Source organism: Eretmochelys imbricata, chromosome 3 (genome assembly GCF_965152235.1).
Source record: "Eretmochelys imbricata isolate rEreImb1 chromosome 3, rEreImb1.hap1, whole genome shotgun sequence".
Lineage (NCBI taxonomy): Eukaryota > Metazoa > Chordata > Testudines > Cheloniidae > Eretmochelys > Eretmochelys imbricata.
This window is the reverse complement of record NC_135574.1, coordinates 129,639,396-129,659,088: the sequence shown is the minus strand read 5'-3', so window position 1 is coordinate 129,659,088 and position 19,693 is coordinate 129,639,396. Positions and strand designations below refer to the sequence as shown.

Below are 19,693 nucleotides of genomic sequence, written 5' to 3'. Positions count from 1 at the left end.
CTTAATGTAACTGAGAATTAGATCCTATATGTGCCCTAGCACCTGAAAGGCTGGAGGGTTCATGTGACACCAGCCTGAATCCACAATAACCAAGTGTGGTACCTGTGTGGGTAGAGACTGCTGCACCCCATAAGTCTCTTTCCTCTGACTTGAGTTGCCTGCATGTTGGCTTAACCCCAGTTTGTTCCTCTTTTTCTGCAAGGGTAGAGAATCCTTCATTCAAGGGATGTCGCATGACAGCAATAAACTCCCACTGTCCAGGTCCAATTACAGCTACATTTATACTAGGTACTGTTCACTGAAGGAAGGAAGGAAGGACTTAGAAGTTGTACTAATAGTGGTCTGGGAATTGAAGTTAAAAAGGTCAATGACTGGTAGCTGTATTCTTATAATCTGTTTGTTAGCAGTGTCTCAGTTCAGCGTTGTTCCTTGAAGCTGGTAGCCTCTCTTGGCTGTTCCCTCTGAAGTCCTTGTGTCTCCCCCTTCCACAAAGGCCCTTGTACAAAGGAGCAATAGCCTTTTCTTCTTCCCAGTGGCCACCTCCTATGGGGTGCACTAGGATCCCCGTGTACTGGACCTCCCACTGGTAGTGAGCTGGTGGGCCCTGGACTGCACTGCAGTTTGTTCAGACAGGGTGAAATACACCTGTGGTGGGAAGAGCTAGTGCAAGACCCTCCACATCACTTACTCCCTTCAGAGGAGCTACTCTGTGAGTCCACTGGCTGTACAGAAGTTCTTGTGCATGCCCTACGTGCCACAGGAAAGGTCTCTGAACAGGCTATATGTAGGCTTGGAAGATTACATTGGAGCGGGGCTGGGGTGAGGCTGCAGATCCAGGTGATGTGAATCCATTGGCCCCAATACCCTGCGCAACTGGCATGGAGGGGCTGTGGCTGCTAGTCCAGCCCATAGACGGGGTAGTAGTAACTTCTGGAGTCTGTGCAGCAGCTTTACACCCTGGGCCTGCGTTGAATTTCCCATTCGGAGCTGCAGTGCTCAGCTTTTTTGAAAATTGGGTCACTTTCTAAGTGCCTAAATATGGACTCAGGCACCCAGCAGGTGTTCTGTGAGTGGAGTGGAGTAGAGCACCCAGTACAGTGGGGCCCTGATCTCTGATTAGGGGCTCTAGGCACGACTGTAATAAAGGTAATACAAAATTCTAAGAATTACACAGCCTTTCAGAAATAACTGCAAGGGACTCCATATGGCATGTTGCAGAGTAGGTAGGTATTTACAGCCAGTCACACCAAGTTAACAAAGAGATTAGACACCCAGACTTTATTAATAATAATTCAAAATACTCCAAACTATCACAATGACTCTGCATGTGCTGCTTATTATATTAATAACATTTTAATAATTTGTTATTAATGGTGCCCAAATATGCCAGTCAAGATCGAGATTCCACTGGATTTTTTTTTAAAGTTATGATCTAGTTCAAGCAGGAATTATTGTGGGGAACTTCTGTGGCCTGTGTTATACAGGAGATCGGGCTAAATGATCACAATGGTCCCTTCTGGCCTTGGAATCTATGAATCTGTGTACTAGGTGGTATACTAAAACACAGAAAGACACAGGTCAGATTTTCAAAGGTTCTGAGACACCTCAAGATGCAGATAGGCACCTATTGGTATTTTCAAAAGTGCCTAACTCCCATTTTCCACATGAAAATCCCACTAGGCACCTATCTGTGTCTTTAGGCATTTAAATTCCTTTAAAAATCTAACCCATAGTTCTTCCCCCACAGATGATACAATCTAAATAGACCAGACAGACACAGGGTACTAGGAAAATGACACTGACGTTACATGGCTTATTAGGGCCTTTCTGGCAGTTCTAGTGCTGCAGTCCAATTCCCCCCATTGCCCAGGTGCCCCAACCAGTCTGCTACACCCCTGCTGTCACAACATGCCCTCCATCCCCTCTGCCCTCCCCGGGGAACAAGATGCAGACGAGGGGGTGGAGGAGAACCCTTTTGTGAGTTTCAGCTTGTGAGAGCTCCTGGGAGGCGCTCAGATCCTACAGTGATGGATGCCATTGTCAGAACCCTGGTAGATGACAGCGGTGTCAGGCTATGGTGAGACCTGTAGAACCTCCTGTGTCCTACACTGACAGGGTCGCAGGGAAAGGTCTACAAGACTCTGCTTTGTATACTTGAGGAGACCCTCTCCCCAGTCCACTTTCCACCTGCCTCATAACCCCTTGGGCACCCATTCCATCTGGGGTCACCCTTCCTGCTGACAAGAAGCAGCTGGCTCAGCGGTGGCTGATAAATGGTTGCTAGCCTTGGGAAGAGTCACAAACACCTGGCAGCTAGACTCAGGGCAGCTCTACACTTACCAGTGCAGCTGCGCCACTGTATTGCTTTAGTGAAGATACCACGCTACTACACCGACGGGAGAGCTTCTCCTGTCAGCGTAGTTAATCCACCTCTGCGAGAGCCAGTAGCTATGGCGGCGGGAGACGCTCTGTTTACTTCGTGGATTGTTCACCCCCCTGAACGACGTAGTTATACCAATGTAAGTTTGTAGTGTAGACCTGACCTCAGGGGAAGAATCATTTGTACGTTGGTCCTCCCCTGGTGACATTAGCTTTTCACCATTAACCACATATTCTTGGCCTTCACAAACTCTCTATACTAAGGATGTCCCACTTTGTATTTTAACTAAGCAGTTATTTCTTTTCTGCACAGGTGACTCTGCACACAGGACTGGAAGTACCACAGAGTGTAAGACAGCCAAAGCTGCCCAGTAACTAACTGAGCTCCTGCTGCCTAACCCTATGCTGGATTTTGTAATGTTTCTAAATACAATTTGTCATTATTCGCTGTCAGTAGAAAAGCAGTGTCATCCCTAAATTAGACTAACACTTATGCAGAACATTGCTAATTAGCACTGTGTGATCTGATAATTAATATTAATCCACATCCATTTTTAGTTTTACACTGGTAACAAGAATGCTTCTAGAATGGGGTGTTTTATTACAATGGGTGTGCATTCCTGCATTTTAGTACAAAAGCACATATATACAGCACACTACAGACACATAGTGACAGCTAAAATGAGCACATTTTCCCTTTCATAATTGGATCTGCGCTTCACATGATTATTGTGAATGGATGATTAATAGTGAGGGCAATTAACCATGAGAATTTATCTAGGGAGGTGATGGATTCTCCATCACTTGAGTTCTTTAAATCAAGACTGGTTATCTTTTAATAGCTATGCTATAGTTCAAACAGAAGCTATGGGCTTGAAGCAGAAATTACTGGGGGAGATTCATTGCCCTGTGTTATGCAGGAGGTCAGACTATGTGATCATAATGGTCCCTTCTGACCTCAAATGCATTTATGAATTATGCTCCCACTGATTTCAGTGGCAACAAAATTAGGCCCTAGGTACTTTTATACAAAATTAGTGCTCATTTTAGTTAGCACTAGGATATATACCTAGTGAGGGTTAAAACTGCTCAGTAAACCTTAGTGCTTCTCATTTCAGTGTGACTGCAGTGGCTTTTGGTCTCACAAACGGGAGAACTCATTTCAGTTACCTGCAACAATCGTCTTCTGAAAAGGGAGCAGAGGAGAGTCCAGTGAAATCACAGATGTTTCTTTGAAAATGGTATACACAAAATAGACTGTGTTGGGAAGAGGAGTGATACTTTATAGCCTTGATCCTGGTAGGTGCTGAGCACCTGCAGTGCCCGTAGATTTCACTGAGAGTTGTGGATGGGCAACATCTCTTGGGATCAAAGGTCTTAATTTTCTACTCAGCTGGGATGAACTAATTAAGGCCCTGATCCAGCAAAGCACTTAAGCACATGCTCAAACGCTTTGCTGAACTGGGGCCTAAGAATCTGGTAGGTTTTGACTTTGTCCTGCACCTCAGGAATTTTGTGGTCACCTGAAACATATGAAAATGAGACGCCTTGTCAAATGGCGTCCACAAAAGTAAGTGACTGATTGGCTACTGACGGTTTCAATCCATGGCAAAACTAGGCAGCACCTTTGCCAGCATGCAGTCAGCAGTAAATATTTTGATTTTCAATTTCTTTCTCTCTCGCAACAAAATAATGTGTGCATGTGTGTATTTTGCTGAGGGAAGAGTGGTGAACTGAGTTAATTTATAGTAGCCAGTCCCAACAGATTGCATCATGACACTGTACCTAGAACTCTGCCCTCATGATCCAGCCTAAACGTGGTGCTAATAGACAGAAACACCAGAACCCGCTGCATACTATTGTTATACTATTTCCTTTGTAATCATGCTTCCTACACACACACATATCCGTACACATACACATGTGTATGACCATGCCCTTTATATATATATAATGGCACACAGATTTTAATATGTTGTGTGGTCAGTAAACCTGAAAAGTAATTTTTAAACCAGCTCACTGCCTTGTGTAAAACTTTAGGCACAGGTCTATCCAAGGAGCTCTTCATGGATGGGATGCTGGAAATAAGGCACATTGCTGTGGGCGCACGTATGATCTCCAGCTTAAGTGCATTCCCCACTACAGGTAATACCAAGTGATGGCAGATTCCAATGTGACAGAGGGTCTTGCACTTCTGGTTACAGGAAAGATGCCATCATAATGAACAGCCATTGGGGAGGGATGAAAAATGGGGTATTAGAGCAAGCCAGAATGAAGTAGTAAGTTAAAAGTAATCTATAACCATCTGTGCAGGATGCTTATTGCCACCCATTCGCTTTACCCAGCCTCCCCTTACAGAACAGAAATGTAGCTTCTTTTATATCACAACTGAACTAGAAAGCATAACAAAAAAAAAAAAAAAAAAACACCCCTCAAACTGTTAAGTGGAAGAGCAGATATACTTTCCTCCAAGACAGCTATATGTTCTATTAGTGCATTTTCAGACACGGAAATAACTGTGGTGTACTAATTTCAGTTTGTTAAACGTTTAACAGAGACCAACTGTGTTGTTTTTTTTTTGTCTGTTGTTTTTAAATACCATCTGACCCTGTGCAGGATTTTTTAATTCAGTGGGTCTGTTTTAAGCCTACCTCAGCTAGAATGCTACAGGACCCTGAATTTCCTCTTGTGTGTGCTCGCTGTAAAGTTGTCTTCTGCTAACACAGAAGTTGTAACAGTAGCCTTGGTTTTGAGTACAGCTTTACAGAGCAGCACATGGGAATGGTGTGTTTTAAGTTGCATATGGATTTTTATACTACGTAACATCCGGTGACAATTTTTGATACAAGAAAGCACTCCACTTTTACTTTTCTTATTAAAAAGAAGAGCACTGCTTGTATAGGGTATAAGGACTGAACTTTTATCTTTACTCCGAATATCTGTGAAGTAAAATTCACATGAATTTAAATCCTTCCAATCCACAACCACTGCCAGATGTTTAAAGTGAATTCTGAAAGGGTTTTGGAATTGCTTTTGATATCTATGTTGTTTTTGTTTTTCATAAGTGCTTCTGTATCATTCCTTGTGTGTCACTCCTCAGGGTGCAGTTGAAGTTTATTTTTCTTTTTATTAATGAAAAATACAGACTGTTACAGGTTTCAAAGAGCTAATGAAATGTGGTGGGGCAGGCTCCAAATTTGTGCAGAAACACATGGACCTCTCCATTGCTGTTCTCTACATATTCCAGCACTGGTAAAAGTGTGATGCAGACTAGTTTAAACTGCAGTCCCCTTCCAACCTAGAGAAACTGCAAAATGGAGCAGTTAGAAACATATATCCTGTACTAACATTGTCAATTTTAATTAGACTAAGTCTATAGAGGATGAGTCTATTTTTGGTTGCGTATGTGTTTATTTTAAGGACTTATATTTGAAACTAGACCAAGTTGCCCTTATGAAGAAAATTTTAATAACTTAAGCTGCATGCATTTTGGTAGCTTGTCTAATGGGGTAATGAAAAAATAATTAGAAACAGACTATGAGACTAGTTCTGCATTTGAATACACATGCAGAGCTCCCATGGACTTTAGTGGGAATCTCATGTGTGTATGTGAGGGCAAAATTTGTCCCTTTAAGACCAGCACTGCATGAGGAATGAAAGCAATTAACTCCTCTGTTTAGGCTGGAAGTAATTCACTCCACTGTAGATCACTAACACAAGGCCCTTCCATCCACAAAGCCCTGCCGGCTCTGTGTTCCTCTATTCAACATCTGTGCACAGAGGGGAGCTTGTGTCTGTAGAAAGTCGGGGGAGGAAGAGCAATCTTACCTCAGGTGCATATTCCTTTCCCTTCCACTTCCCCCAAGCACCTCCTTGGGGCTGCAGCTCTGCAGGCCTTCAGGGGCTCCTCCAGCTTCTCCTCACACAAGCTGTGGGGCCTACAATTGAAAAGTAAAACAGTCTTTCGCTGAATTAATTCATATTGCCACTACCCCCAACCCCTTCTTTAGCAGGAAGCCCATGGGAATATGGTTCTCGCAGAAGTTGGGCTGTTGATGGGCCAGGAAGGACCAATGGGGCTGGATGGTAGAGCAGGGACAAGGGAGTCCATTTGGGATGCCCCTTGCTTCCTTGAGATCTGTGTAGATCTCTGGGGATCATGGGAGATCGAGCTTCCAGCTTCTTGTGTGTGTGTGAAACTCTGCCTCCTGGCAAGCTGGACAAGCATAAAAGTTCTCTCATGGAGTTTCCTCTACTCCCCTGGGACAGATTATCCCAGGTGAGGGTGAGCAAGACCTTAGGCATTGGAATAAATCTTACCTATTACAGTTTGCCTGCCTGGGTGCAGACTCCACAAGACAGGGGTAAACTGATTTACAGAGTTAAAAAATCTTGACCTCGGAGAGTTTAAATTCTGTTTAAATTAAAAAAATTAAGGCATTGACTCCTGTACCCACACACCTGGATTGTCTCTACCACGGTGAAAGAAAAACACTACTGTTTAGAGAATAATGAGGGTTCCTTGATTTCCATCACACTGCTGTGTGATCCAGAACATTACCCCTTGTAAACCTTCCTCTCAGTTCTTTCCTCTACAGATTTCCCCTATATGTTCAGTAAAACAGATTAGAAAACTTGTGCGGCTGTAGAAAGTGGAGGGAGAGGAGAATGGGGAATTTCACCTCAGGACCATACTCTTTTCCCCTCCACTACCCCCAGAACCTCTTTGGGTACCAGCTCTACAGGGCCACACACCATTGTCACTGTTGTAGACCTATGCACCCACTATTGGCTTCTTTTAATCAGATCAGTTCAAAAGAAGCGCACACAAAAGTGTTACTACAACCTGATCAGTTTGGATGTGGGCCTGTCAGACAATCCCTTGTTATTTCTCATTATAAAAGGTACACAGAAAGCACATAATATATATCTTTAAAATGTAAATGTTAGTGAAGAGAGCTGTGATTTATCCAGAATTTGTAGTGCAATTTGGCTTCTTAAATTTAGAAAAGACAGGTGAAACCAGTGTCGTCTCCCATTATAGCCTATATAATTAAAGAGAGCTATAGAGGACAAATGTACTTATATTGGAATGAAAGAAAAAATTCATGATTACGTATATCAGAGTTTAAGAGGAAAAGTATTAATGTAATTTATCATATACATAATATTCCATCATATTGTAAATAAGAACATTGTAATGTATTGCTGTAGTTGGTTTTTGGCTGGTAATCTGTTGTAGTACTGTAGGTGTTGTGACGTTTGTTTGGTGGGTTTTTTGTTTTTTTTTTAAAGTGTAATTAAAAAAGATAGGAAAGAGCACCAGATACCCTAGTTTCTTAGACGTTATAGAGCAAGAAGAAATGTGATATACAGTTTTTTTGCCTTCTTACTTTAATAAGGATAATATTGAATAAACAAGGTTAAAGAGATAAGATCAAGGCTAATCCACCACAAACAAATGCAAGGGACTGTGTCTGAGATTATGATCTAGGGGTGTTTACCAGACTACAGATCTGCTATGCCTACCTGGTCCCATGAGAAGGTAAAATGCTGAAAAGTACTGGAATCCTGCATTCCAAAACAGATAGTTAATAAAGCAAAACTGTTAGGCCTAATCTCAGGCTTTGCCACCTTTGCAGTGTCCTTTTTAATAGCAAAGCAAAGCATTAACCTTGCTGTAGAGTAGTGATAAAACATCTTGGCCAGCTCATTGATGGAAGAGAGATTACAAACTCAGTGAGTCCTTCAGCAGGTTAAAGTAATATATCAAACATTACAAAATGATATGTTCACATGTAAAAGACCTCACTGGTCACTGAAAATAAGATTCTCTGTCTTTTTGTTTTGTTTTAAAGGAAATTAGCTGTTTCTCATTTTTATTGACAGCACTTGTTTGGAATTCCTCTGACCAGCAATGCTGGTTATCCACATGAAATAGAAGGGGAACTTCAAGCACAAATCTGTTTAAAATACATACAGGCTTCTTAGGTGCAGAAGCCCATGCAAACCGCAGAGAATAGATGTCCCAGGGCTTCTGCATCCTTGCACAATATAGAAAATGGATGTGTTTTTTACTGAAACAGGTGTTCAGTAGCATTTCTGGGTCAAATGAACTCATCTGACAGCTATACTACTGCAAGCAAATCCAAGTAAAACAAGATGCAAAACTAAATTCCATGCCACTTGGAGAATCTCCAATTTTATATAGTGGATCTGTATGTAAACATTTATGGGTCCAGACTGCACTCTCTCAATACAGCAATCATGATGTTAACCCATTACACCATTGCATAAATGCTGTCAATAAAAATATAAAGCTTTCTAACTAATAAATGAAGCACAGCCAGGAGACACAATGTGATGAAATGTTAGAATTAATGCATGAGGTAGGACTGCTGTTTTTTCTCCAATTGTGATATGAAGCATGAAAGACATTAATTTAAATGTTGGCAAAAAAAAGTACAAAGGAACAAAATAACATAGTGTTCACATCTGGTTAAATAAAAGACAAAACTTGTTTCCTGTTTTCTTCCTAGCCATGACATTTTTACTTTTATAATTTCCCATAGTTTCCATCAATTGTAACTGGTGGAATATACATCACTTCTGTATATGTACATCACCAGATCAAAAGGAAAAAATAAACTTTTTATAATTTTGTACCTGTAGCAAAAGTTTGTATTTTTTGAACTGGAAACAAAACTTTTTTTGTCTTTTGGTCTAAGTCTGACTGTATTAATATCCTTTTTGGAAAACGTGACGTATGAGTTTATGCTGTTTTACAGTTTTTAAATAAATTCTTAATACACTGCCAACAAATTCATTGATGGTGCCTGGTTTACTGTTACTGATAAATGGCTGTTATAAAGTTCAAGTTGCACTCGTACAATGCAACCAACAATTTGGGAAAGTTAGCAGAAGAACCTGCTGATTTAATGATAGGGGAAAGCTGAGGAAATTCATCTTCATCACACAATTATTCATTTCCTGGTTTAGAACGCTTATTAACTTCCAAGGCAGGGAATGAATCCTCCAGTCAGCTGTGTATTTTTGTATGGTTTGCATTGAACATTTGTGAAGTGTATTCAAACATGTTATTTAGCTCAGTCTATGGCTAAGACTTTTGGATGGTTTCCTACTCTCCAGAATTTCTCAAATAAATTATTGAAATAGGCAGGGTACAATAGTAATTGTAATACTATGAAAGTAGGTGACCTGATTGCCAGAAGCTGGGAATGGAAGACAGGGGATGGATCATTTGATTACCTGTTCTATTCACTCCCTCTGAAGCACCTGGTATTGGCCACTGTCAGAAGACAGAATACTGCACTGGATGACATAGTATGGCCATGCCTTTGATTTGACACAGTATGGCCATGCTTATGTTCTTAACACCTTTGGGCTCTACAGAAGTCATAGTGCATGCAAGAGGTCTTGTGTGTGCAGGAACTGTACAGTTCCTTAAGAAGAGAAGTGGTTTATACTGTAGGGTGTACTAAGCCTGCAGCCACATATAAAGTACATGAAACTGCATATTCAGGCCAGCAAGGGACTGAGAAATGCTGTGGAGGCAGCAAACTTAGCCCCTGGGGAAAGGAAAGTACCTCACATTGCTTGTGAGGCTTCCACAGTTATTAATATTATTAAGCAATGAGCTCTGGTGGGAACACCTTGGCGGGAGATGGTGGCTGGACTCAAGCATAAAGACGGGGTAATCACAGCATCGGCGTAGTGTTCTGTAGGAGACCTAGGTTTGATGCCCCACTCCCTGGCTCCACAGGCTAGCAAAAGGTGGGTGGGGAAGAAACAGGTGTTGGAAGAGGGAAGACTCAATAGTGATGGCTGCAGCCTTTCTGGGGATTGTCAGAGAGCTTGTGGTTAGGATGTGAGGGCTGTAAGGTAGAGCAGTTAAGGAAAGGGAACCTCTGAATTCTAGCAGGATGCAGAGATTCCCCCTCCCTCACCCAGGAAGAAGGCAGAATAAAATAAGTTATCACCTTTCTTTTGCTACTAGTCCGGTCAGTACTGGTTGTACACCGCTCACATATTGTGTTTTCTACCACCAATACTGTCTCTATTGCTGTTCCATTGCAAGAGCCTACCCCACCCCCTGCCATACATACAGTTTGAAAATTACAGCCATATAGTAAATCAAAGAAAACAATAAATGCACTGTTCAAGTTGCACAGTGAAACATTCAAGTCAGCATATGACAAAGGACAGGTGAGGTAATCTCTTTTATTGGACCAGCGTCTGTTGGTGAGAGACACAAGCTTTTGAGTTTACACAGAGCTCTTCTTCAAGTCAAGAAGTGCTCTGTGTAGCTCGGAAGCTTCTCTCTCACCAACAGAAGTTGGTCCAATAAAAGAAATTACCTCATCTTTGTCTAATATCCTAAGACCGACATAGCTACAACATTACATGCAAAGTACCGGATGAACATGCAACCACCCACTGCCCCCTTGCGTCCATGCATTAGTTACATGTTTTCTCAATACAATATGAAATGCATAAAAAAGTTAAGGTTTCACAGCAATGTTTACTCAGTGGCATTGCGCATTACATAAGTTTCACCATTTTTACTTAACAGCAATTAAAACTACATACTGTATTTAACCCAAAACACCAAGTTCTACATATGTGAAATATAACTACCTGAAGAGTTGCTGTTGAAACGTTATACTGACAAACAGTATGAGTATATGAGAGCTTTCAGTCATAATACAAGAGGAAGCATTAGGCTTGTGTGTTCAACCTTTTGCATTTCCTGAGTGTAATGCTTTTATGAGCAACTATAAAATTGTTGGTTTTGCATTTCCTGAGTGTAATGCTTTTATGAGCAACTATAACATTGTTGGTTTTGGCACTTAATTTTCTAGGGTTTTTTCTGTAGGGAGGAGAGGGATTATATAAAGAAAAAAAATTGCATCCCTGCTGCCCAGCTCCTTAACAGATCCCACAAGGTCTGCACTCCAGTTCTGCAAAGGTTAGGAGCTCCGTATAACTGAAGCTTTGCTCCTGCATAAATTTTAAGATGGCTCCACCCCTATAAGCTTCCTAAGCTCACTAGGGTCTAAGCATCCATAAAGTTCAAGGGATCTAAGCAACTGAAGCCAAGGAAAAAAGCTTGAGCTACCTTAACTCAAAGGTGGAGCAGAGAAGAAGTGGGCTGGAGCGTTTGGCAGTGAGTGCGAAAATTCAAGTTATAACGTAGCAGGGAAGCGAAACCCAACTGCTGCCTTAACCAGTTTTGAAACACGAGCACTTGGCTCTGCAGTGAACTCATCTCAGCATATAATGTCAATTTAACATTTTCTACCAAGCATGCTCAGTGGACAATGCTCAATATGCAAAAACGACTCATTTGCTGCATACCCAAGTTAGCCCAAACAGATATGCAATTTAGCCTTTGTTTAGAATGTTGGTGAAACTGGCTAAAGAAATCACTGCTCAAGGACTGTGCAGGGTTTGATTAAAGCATAAGCATGTGCCTGTGACCCCCATCTCAGAAGTCAGGCAATTGTTAGCATCAGAACTCTCATTTTAAAAGAAAAAAAGAAAAAGTTTCTAGCCCTTAGGGTTGCAAAATAGCCCTTGAAAACATGAACAGAGTAACTAATGCAGTGATGCTCTTCTCACAATGTACAGTCAATCTGTGGAACTCTTTGCCAGAGGGTGTTGTGAAGGCCAAGACTATAACAGAGTTTCAAAAAAGAACTAGATAAATTCATGGAGGATAGGTCCATCAATAGCTATTAGCCAGGATGGGCAGGGATAGTGTCCCTAGCTTCTGTTTGCCAGAAGCTGGGAAATGCGTGACAGGGGATGGATCAGTTGATGATTACCTGTTCTGTTCATTCCCTCTGGGGCACCTGGCATTGGCCACTGTCAGAAGACAGGATACTGGGCTAGATGGACCTTTGGTCTGACCCAGTATGGCCATTCTTATGTTTGCCTGAGTTAGTTGAGAACCCTAAGCAGTAGCTACAAGAGGTATGAACTGCCCCTTGTGTTCCAATGGGGCATTAAAGCCAAGAGCCTACTTTGGGGGACTGTCCCAACACCACCCCTGCAGAGGACAACCCCTTAATAAATATGCCCTGGCTGTTCGGATGAAGTACTGGGGAGCCCCAGCTGCTGTCCTTTCTGTGGGGAGGCAGAAGTGGGTGCACCCCTTCTGCCTCTGCTGAGGAGAGGACAACATACAACGCCACTGTTAGCCGATGGCCAAGGATGTTTGGTGAGGTGCCAGCTATGCCCGTTTTATACCATCCGTGACTTTAACCGCTAGGACGCACTGTCCCTTCGCGGCGGGCAGCCCGGGCTAGGCTGACGGATGCCCCAAGGTCCTAAACACCCGTGACTTTAATTGCTAGAGCTTAGAGCTCCTTCGCAGTGGGCAGTCAGGATTGACTGACAGGCGCCCCAAGAGTTTGCCCCGTGGAGGCGGCACAACTCAACGCTAGGCTCTTAGTACTCTCACCTAATGGCCAGGCTTTAGAGCCAAAACGGCTGAGGTTCTTTAATTGTGTTGGCTGCTTTACAGTAAACCAGAGAAATAAGTCAGGCTTCTGCACAAATGGTTACCAAAATTTATTAAACTAGATTCTAATCATGTGGTTACAAAATTGCTAGTGCCTACTTATTTAAATGTAGAGATGTTACACACACAAACAAGTTACAAAACTGAAGCCACAATCCCAAAGAAAGAAAACAAAGTATAGAGCTCTATTTCAAAATATGTGTACACTAAAGATAGGAGATCAGGTGTGGGTGCTTCTTACCCTCCTTGCATCTCTCGATTCCAGCGGTGCCAAGCCAGGATCGGTCACTCAATTCCGCGGAAAGACAAATAAGGGACAAGGCTTAGGGACCCTCTTAGCTGCAGAAGCCTTGGGAGGCTGTCACTTATCTGACCAGCAGATAGATAGTGAAAAGCACTCAAAAATCATGGTGCTGTAGGTCCCCTACTTATACCTCTGTACTCCTTTATTCTCTTTCTCCTTTCTTATGCCAAATTGGGGCTGGTCTGTCTGGGCGGGACGCCAGCTCTCGCAAGAGTAGTTTACGCTTGCAAGGGAGAAAAACAATAAGTTTTGACTACTGGACATTCCTTTTATTAGGGTAAATATTTTCCCACCTAGGATGTTGGGGTGTGTGCATCACGCTATTTAGTAGGGGCTAAGAGCCATGTCTGTCACAGCTTCTCTGTCTGCTGTGAGCCTAATCGTTGTATATGTTCCCAGAGGCACATTGTAGCAGCACACCTGTGCTTCTCACAGCTTCAAAGGCTGTGCTGGAATTGATGTTAAGTGCCCTGTTGTTTTGGCTCCCTTGTGTTCCCAGCAATGCTGGTCTGAGGGGGGGGGCTGGCTGTCTGGCTACATTCCACCCCCTGATGCACCACACTACATCCCAGATTGCAAGGTGGCGGTGATGCCAGCACCTCTTGCCCTCCTTGGGGAAATCTAGAAATACCCAACAAACAAATTAGAGGATGAGGGTTCGCGGAATTGGTTAGGATCCCTTTTTAGCTCTAGGTATCTGATTTGTGTGGAGGAAAGAGCAGTTTGAATCAAACGCTTCATAATACATAAAGTTACACAAAAAACAATTACAATAATTAAAATGGTTAAAACAGTATTTACAACCGAATGTAAAAATGGGTAGAGGGAAAATCCCAAGTGTTGAGCTAACCATTGCATCCATGAGGTTTGTCCATTCTCAGCCACTGATCTAATAAGGAGTTAATAGATTTGATTAGCAATGGGTTATAAATGTGTCCGGAACTGGGAATAAAGAACAGTGATTGGTCATACCAATCTCTGCTTTCAGGGTATCTACTCATATTCAGGGGAAAAATTGTGGCATTATATATTCTAAAAAGAGGTCTATGTTCAAGTGTGCCATTGATGGGACCTTTCCAACATTTTAAAGTCCTTTTGTCGTTCATGGGTGGGTAGGTAGTCCAATCCCCACTTCTTTTATCAAATACAATTGTATGGGCACATTGCTGCTTATCTAGACTACCCATTTGTATGTCACCCTGAGTTTCAAAACAAATAGGGTATACTTCTTTAGATGATCCCGTTACATATTCCACAGGCCATCCCCAAACAGTGCGATGCCATTGTCCCACCCCCCCCCCCCCCCGAGTCAATGCGAGGGTTGTTGGTGTACCATGCTGGTCCCCACCAAAAGATGTCGCTTTTGTTCCACCAATCGTTTAGGCTGAGTGGTACAAATTCAATTCCCAGTCCATTGGTTGAATTTAGCAAGGTGCACATCCAGCAATTTGTAGCACCAGCAGCTGAGGCGATGGTTTGGATTGCTCCCCGAAGAGGATGTTCTGGTATTGCCAAGGTGACTGGAGCCAACAGAAGGATCATGAGGGCTTGCAGGAACATATCTCTGGTGGGTCGTGTTCTAGCTAAAAAACTTATTTTTAAAACCAAAAGCAAAAGTTACACCTGCTATTATAAGTAATGGCAAATATATCAACAGTCCATAGTAGTCTCTAGTGATCAAACAGGTCTGCTGCATGGTCCATTTTGCTGACAGGTTAGCTGGCAGGTTGCTCGGAACCATGGGACCATTCCTGCAATAAATCACATGGCAGCCGGTCTTGGATGCGATCCAAGCCTCTGTAATGGTTATTAGCCTTTTATCAGCATTTAAGGTACTCCATACACCTTTCTCTTTATATGCATGCAAAACGCAGGTAAAGGTTCCCAGGGCTGGGTGTTTAATCACAACAGTGTCTCCGGGAGCATACTTGGAACTGTGCAGTGGTGTTCTGGCAGGGGAGATAGCTTTCCCTGTAGGGAAGAATCCACTGCTGATTGGACTTCCTGTAGGAGTCTGTCTGTTGTTTAATCTCTGCACCACTTCGTCCAGTCTGTCTCCCCATGTGCCATCAGTAGGCTTCAAGTGATTCTTTAGCAACCCATTCCAGCGCTCGACCATGCCATTAGATTGAGGTCGATATGGAAGGTGGAATGTCCATTGGACTCCATGGTTAAGGGTCCATTCCCTTACAAGTTTATTCTTAAAATGCGAACCATTATCTGATTGGATTTCTTGAGGCATTGGGACAATTGCTGTTAAGCGGTTTAGTCGCATAACTGTGGAAAACCCTGTTGCCAATTGGGTTGGATATGCAAAACCAATCCCTGAAACAATTTCTACCCCAGTCAAGATGTATTTCCACCTCTGCCTTGTAGTGGGCAGTGGTCCGACATAGTCGACCTGCCAGGTTGCCCATAGTGTTTTTCCATCTCTTAGCCTGGCAAACCTTTGTCCTTCTGCTATATGTTTTCTAGTCTCAGCACAAACAGCGCAGGCTTGCACCAAGTCTCTAGCCTGTCTGTGGGTGATAGGCCACCCCCTGATATGTGCTTGCCGCACTAACTCATCACTTCCTGTGCGTCCTAAATTATCATGTAACCATGAATATAAGCGTTCCCATTCTACTTGTGCGGTAAAGAGCTGGGCAGCTGCATCGGCTAAATTGTTTAACTGTGCAGCTGGGGTATTATTCCTCTGATGAGCTGAGACATGTCCTATAGACAGGGGTTGTTGCAGGGCATGCTGATATAACCACTTCCAGTATTCCAGTCCCCAGACTGGTTTACCTCCTATTTCCCAGTGGTTATTTTTCCAGTTAGTGATCCACTGAGTGGCACCTGCCCATACCGCATAGGAGTCTGTATATACTGCGGTGGCTCTTGCTTCACAGGCCAGTTTAATTGCAGCCAATTCTGCAAGTTGTGCTGACCCATCAATTTCAGCAGTTAGGGGTGCTGCAGAGGTGTCTGCAGGCACTGCTGCAGCTTTTCCCTTCCATTTTCCTTTAACCAGCCTGGCACTGCCATCAGCGAACCATACTCCCTCAGGCTTAGAAGGATCAAATGGGGCAGCATCCTTAATGGGAGACTGCTGTGGAGGTAGGCGGTATTCATCAGGCATTCCTACTTTCCCTAGGGATTCCTGAATCATAGTGGGGTTTTGTGCAGTGTCTGCACTACCTACCCTGTGGTGTATGTAAAGTGCCCATCTTTGGATAGTCAATTTTTGTGCTACACCAAGTGGTAACTCTTTCCCTTCCAATATAGGTTTAATGATTGGAAGAGGAGTGTGAATTGTGATGTCCTTATCCTGAGTTAATTCCTCAGTTTCTCTCAAGGCTGTGTAAGCTGCCAGAAGCACCTTCTCATAAGGCGTGTAGTTAGCCTGTGACCCTTGCCATGACTTGGAACCAAACTGAATTGGTCGTCTGGGAGCAGTGTCACTTTCTTGCCAGAGAGCATAAGACATTCCAGTGGCTCCCACAGTTAGGTACAAATGGAATGGGGCTTCAGGATGTATGGGACCCAGAGCCTGATAGATGTGTATCTCCCCTATCAGTTGCCTGAGGGCTTCCTCATGGGCAGAAGCCCATTCCCAGGCAGCACTTTTCTTTAACAAATTGTACAATGGTCTGGCTATAATGGCAAAGCCAGGTACATGTTTTCTCCAAAACCCCAGGGTTCCCAAAATCTGTCTCAATTGATCTTTACTTTCAGGGGAGGGTGCCTGATTTAGCTCTTGCACAGTGTCATTAGGCACAGGCACTACCTCCCATCCATACAGTACCTAAGAATTTTATCTCTTGGGAGGGACCTTGGCATTTCTCAGCTGGTAACTCTAAATTAACGGCTTCTAGTGCTCCTTTGATTTGATTCATAGCCTCCTGTACCTCTTCTGAGGTTTTCCCACCTATTAAGATGTCATCAATGTATTGCACAGTTTGTACATTGGGTGGCAGTGTAAGGTCATCTAGGACCTTTGCCAGTGCCCCATGGCAAATAGTGGGTGAGTGTTTAAACCCTTGTGGCATTCGGATAAAAGTGTATTATACACCTCTCCAAGTAAAAGCAAATCTTTCTTGGTCAGCTGGTTGCAAAGGGACCATGAATAACATGTCCTTTACATCTAATACTGCTAGCCAGGGTTTATCCCAGGTTTGTATGGTGTTTACAATATCTGTTATGCTAGGGACTGCTGCAGTTAATGGTCCAGTGTTACTGTTTAGCTTCCTATAGTCTATAGTGAGTCTCCATTTGCCATTTGGTTTCTTGATGGGCCACACAGGAGAATTAAAGCAAGAGAGGGTACGAATTAAAATTCCTCGCTGTTCCAAATCTTTGATCAGGTCAGTAACAGGGCTTATGGCCTCAGCTGGGACATTACACTGCTTTATGTTTGTTACTGTTGAGGGCGGGAGAGCAGGCGCGCTGCTAAGTAAGTTTACAGAATAGTGGGGAGGGCTTTCCTCTTCCAGGTGGGTGGTAATTTTGGTAAAGTGTGTTGGAGCTTTACTCCCTTCTTTCTTCTTAAAACGTCCATGCCCAGTATGTTGGCATTGCCCAAAATCACCTCATATTTTCGGGGCTGATGGTGGGGTTGCAATGGGATATCCAGTTTTATCTTAACTAATGGGTAAGTTATGGTACTGCCATTTACTCCTGTAACAAGTACCTGCTTTCGGCCAGCAGGTGGCGAGCCCTGAAAACTTTCTCGCTTAATCATGGACATTTGAGCCCCTGTGTCCATTAAGAAAGGAATAATGTGTTTGTCATTTACAGTTACATGTATCCGGGGGTCTTTTGCTGTTGTTTTCTCCTCTTTGGATTTAAGCTGGTTTATTAGGAGAGGAGATTGACCCCCGCAAGCTAGTTTCCCTGCTCTGGTAACTCTTGCAGTTGCTGCAGCAATGGAGTATACAGGGTGTCTGCAGGTGGGGGAGGAGGAGAGAGCTGCAGAGGTGCACCGGGAGTAGCATTAGTTGTCTCCCAATCAGCTCTTTTAAAGGTGGTTAATAATTTTAGCCGCTCTGTGGGCAGTCCATTTATCACATCTCTGGGATAACCTAAAGCCAGACATTGTCTCCACAACTTGGCTCTAAGCTCCTTTTCCTCCTGGGTTGGCTCTCGCTTGTTTTTATGTCCTTTAGATGGTGCCCCCTTGTTTCCCTGAAGGGAACGCATCTTAGCTTTGCCTGTCAGTGTTCTGATGTCTCCGAATTCTCTAAAGTATGACACCAGACGGTTTAGCAGTGCCCGAAAGGTTCTGTTATGTGCTGCAGCTTCTGATCTAAGGGACAGTGCCATAGCCCTATGGTTACTCAGAGCTCCCTTAAGCAGGGGTCTGAGATCATCTACATCTACCTGACCCTCCCATGGACTTTCATAGGCTAACTCTTGAGGGTTTTGGCCAAGCATGCTCATGACAGCCACAGTTAATAGAGCTATTTTTACCTCATCTATGTTGGTCCAGTGCATTACTGCGGGTTCATCTCGGTCTGCTGGGTAAATTCCTCTTGCCCATCGACAAGCTAGAGACCAAAGTGTTTTAGGGGTGTTCCCCTCTGAATGTTCCAGGAATATTCCTGCACCTAAGTTAAGGTGCTCAGTTTCTTGGGCTGTCAGGTGTATATATCCACCCCCCAGTGTCCCAGAGACGGACCAGCCACTCTATTATACCTTCCTCGGGCTTTTTAGCAAAATCTCCCTGGATTGTTTTTAACTCCATGGGAGTATATTGGTGGGTGGTAATTTTGGTAAAGTGTGTTGGAGCTTTACTCCCTTTTCCCTTTTTACCTCCCTTCTTTGTTTTTGAAGAGGTGGATGGATCATTGTCATCCCCTTCTTCATCCAGCTCTGCCCCACTCAAATTTCCCTCATATTCTTCTGATTTGTGATGTGTGATAGCTGGTCTTAATTTTTCAGAGGGACCTTCCTCCTCAGAGGAGGGGGACTCATCTGCTGAATCCCAAATGTCTCCATCCCATTCCTCAGGGTCTAGCCAGAGAGCAGTCTCAACTTTAGCCCGGTTGATTCTGCGTGTTTTAGTCTCCAGCTTTTCCCTTCGTTCTATCCCTTCTTTCTCAATTAAGGGAAGTAATCTTTTCTGAAGATGTTCCATATCCCTATTCAGTGTTCTTACTCTGGTATCTAAATTCTGGCATTCCTTGCGCAGTGTGTCCCCTTCCTGTTGTAGCCTATTAAATTCTATTGCCAGACTATGATAATCCTTACAGGCAGCTTGCCAAATGTTAGTAAGCAGCCATATACAAGCACCTTTTCCTTTCCCTTTCTTCATCTTGCAGGCAGTTCTCCAGTTACAGAAATGCTGCCAGATCTCTGCTGGTTTTCCCCAATATTTCTCCAGCAGTTCTTTGCTCCACAGAGGATTTCCCCATCCCTCTTGGGTCAAACTTTTCTCTAGCTCAGGGAATTCTGTGGTGTTTATCATGACTGGTTTCATTGTG

At 43.4% G+C, this 19,693-nt stretch overlaps 1 protein-coding gene across 2 annotated transcripts in view; it reads left to right on the top strand.

Moving 5' to 3' along the window:
- The window catches only part of TRIM67 (tripartite motif containing 67), a 53,354-nt gene extending 50,596 nt beyond the window's left edge, over positions 1–2,758 (top strand). For both annotated transcript variants that reach the window (XM_077811826.1, XM_077811825.1), the window contains exon 10: positions 2,693–2,758. In XM_077811826.1, the coding sequence (XP_077667952.1) occupies positions 2,693–2,758 (66 nt within the window). The remainder of the gene's footprint in view (positions 1–2,692) is intronic.
- The last annotated feature ends 16,935 nt before the right edge of the window (positions 2,759–19,693 follow it).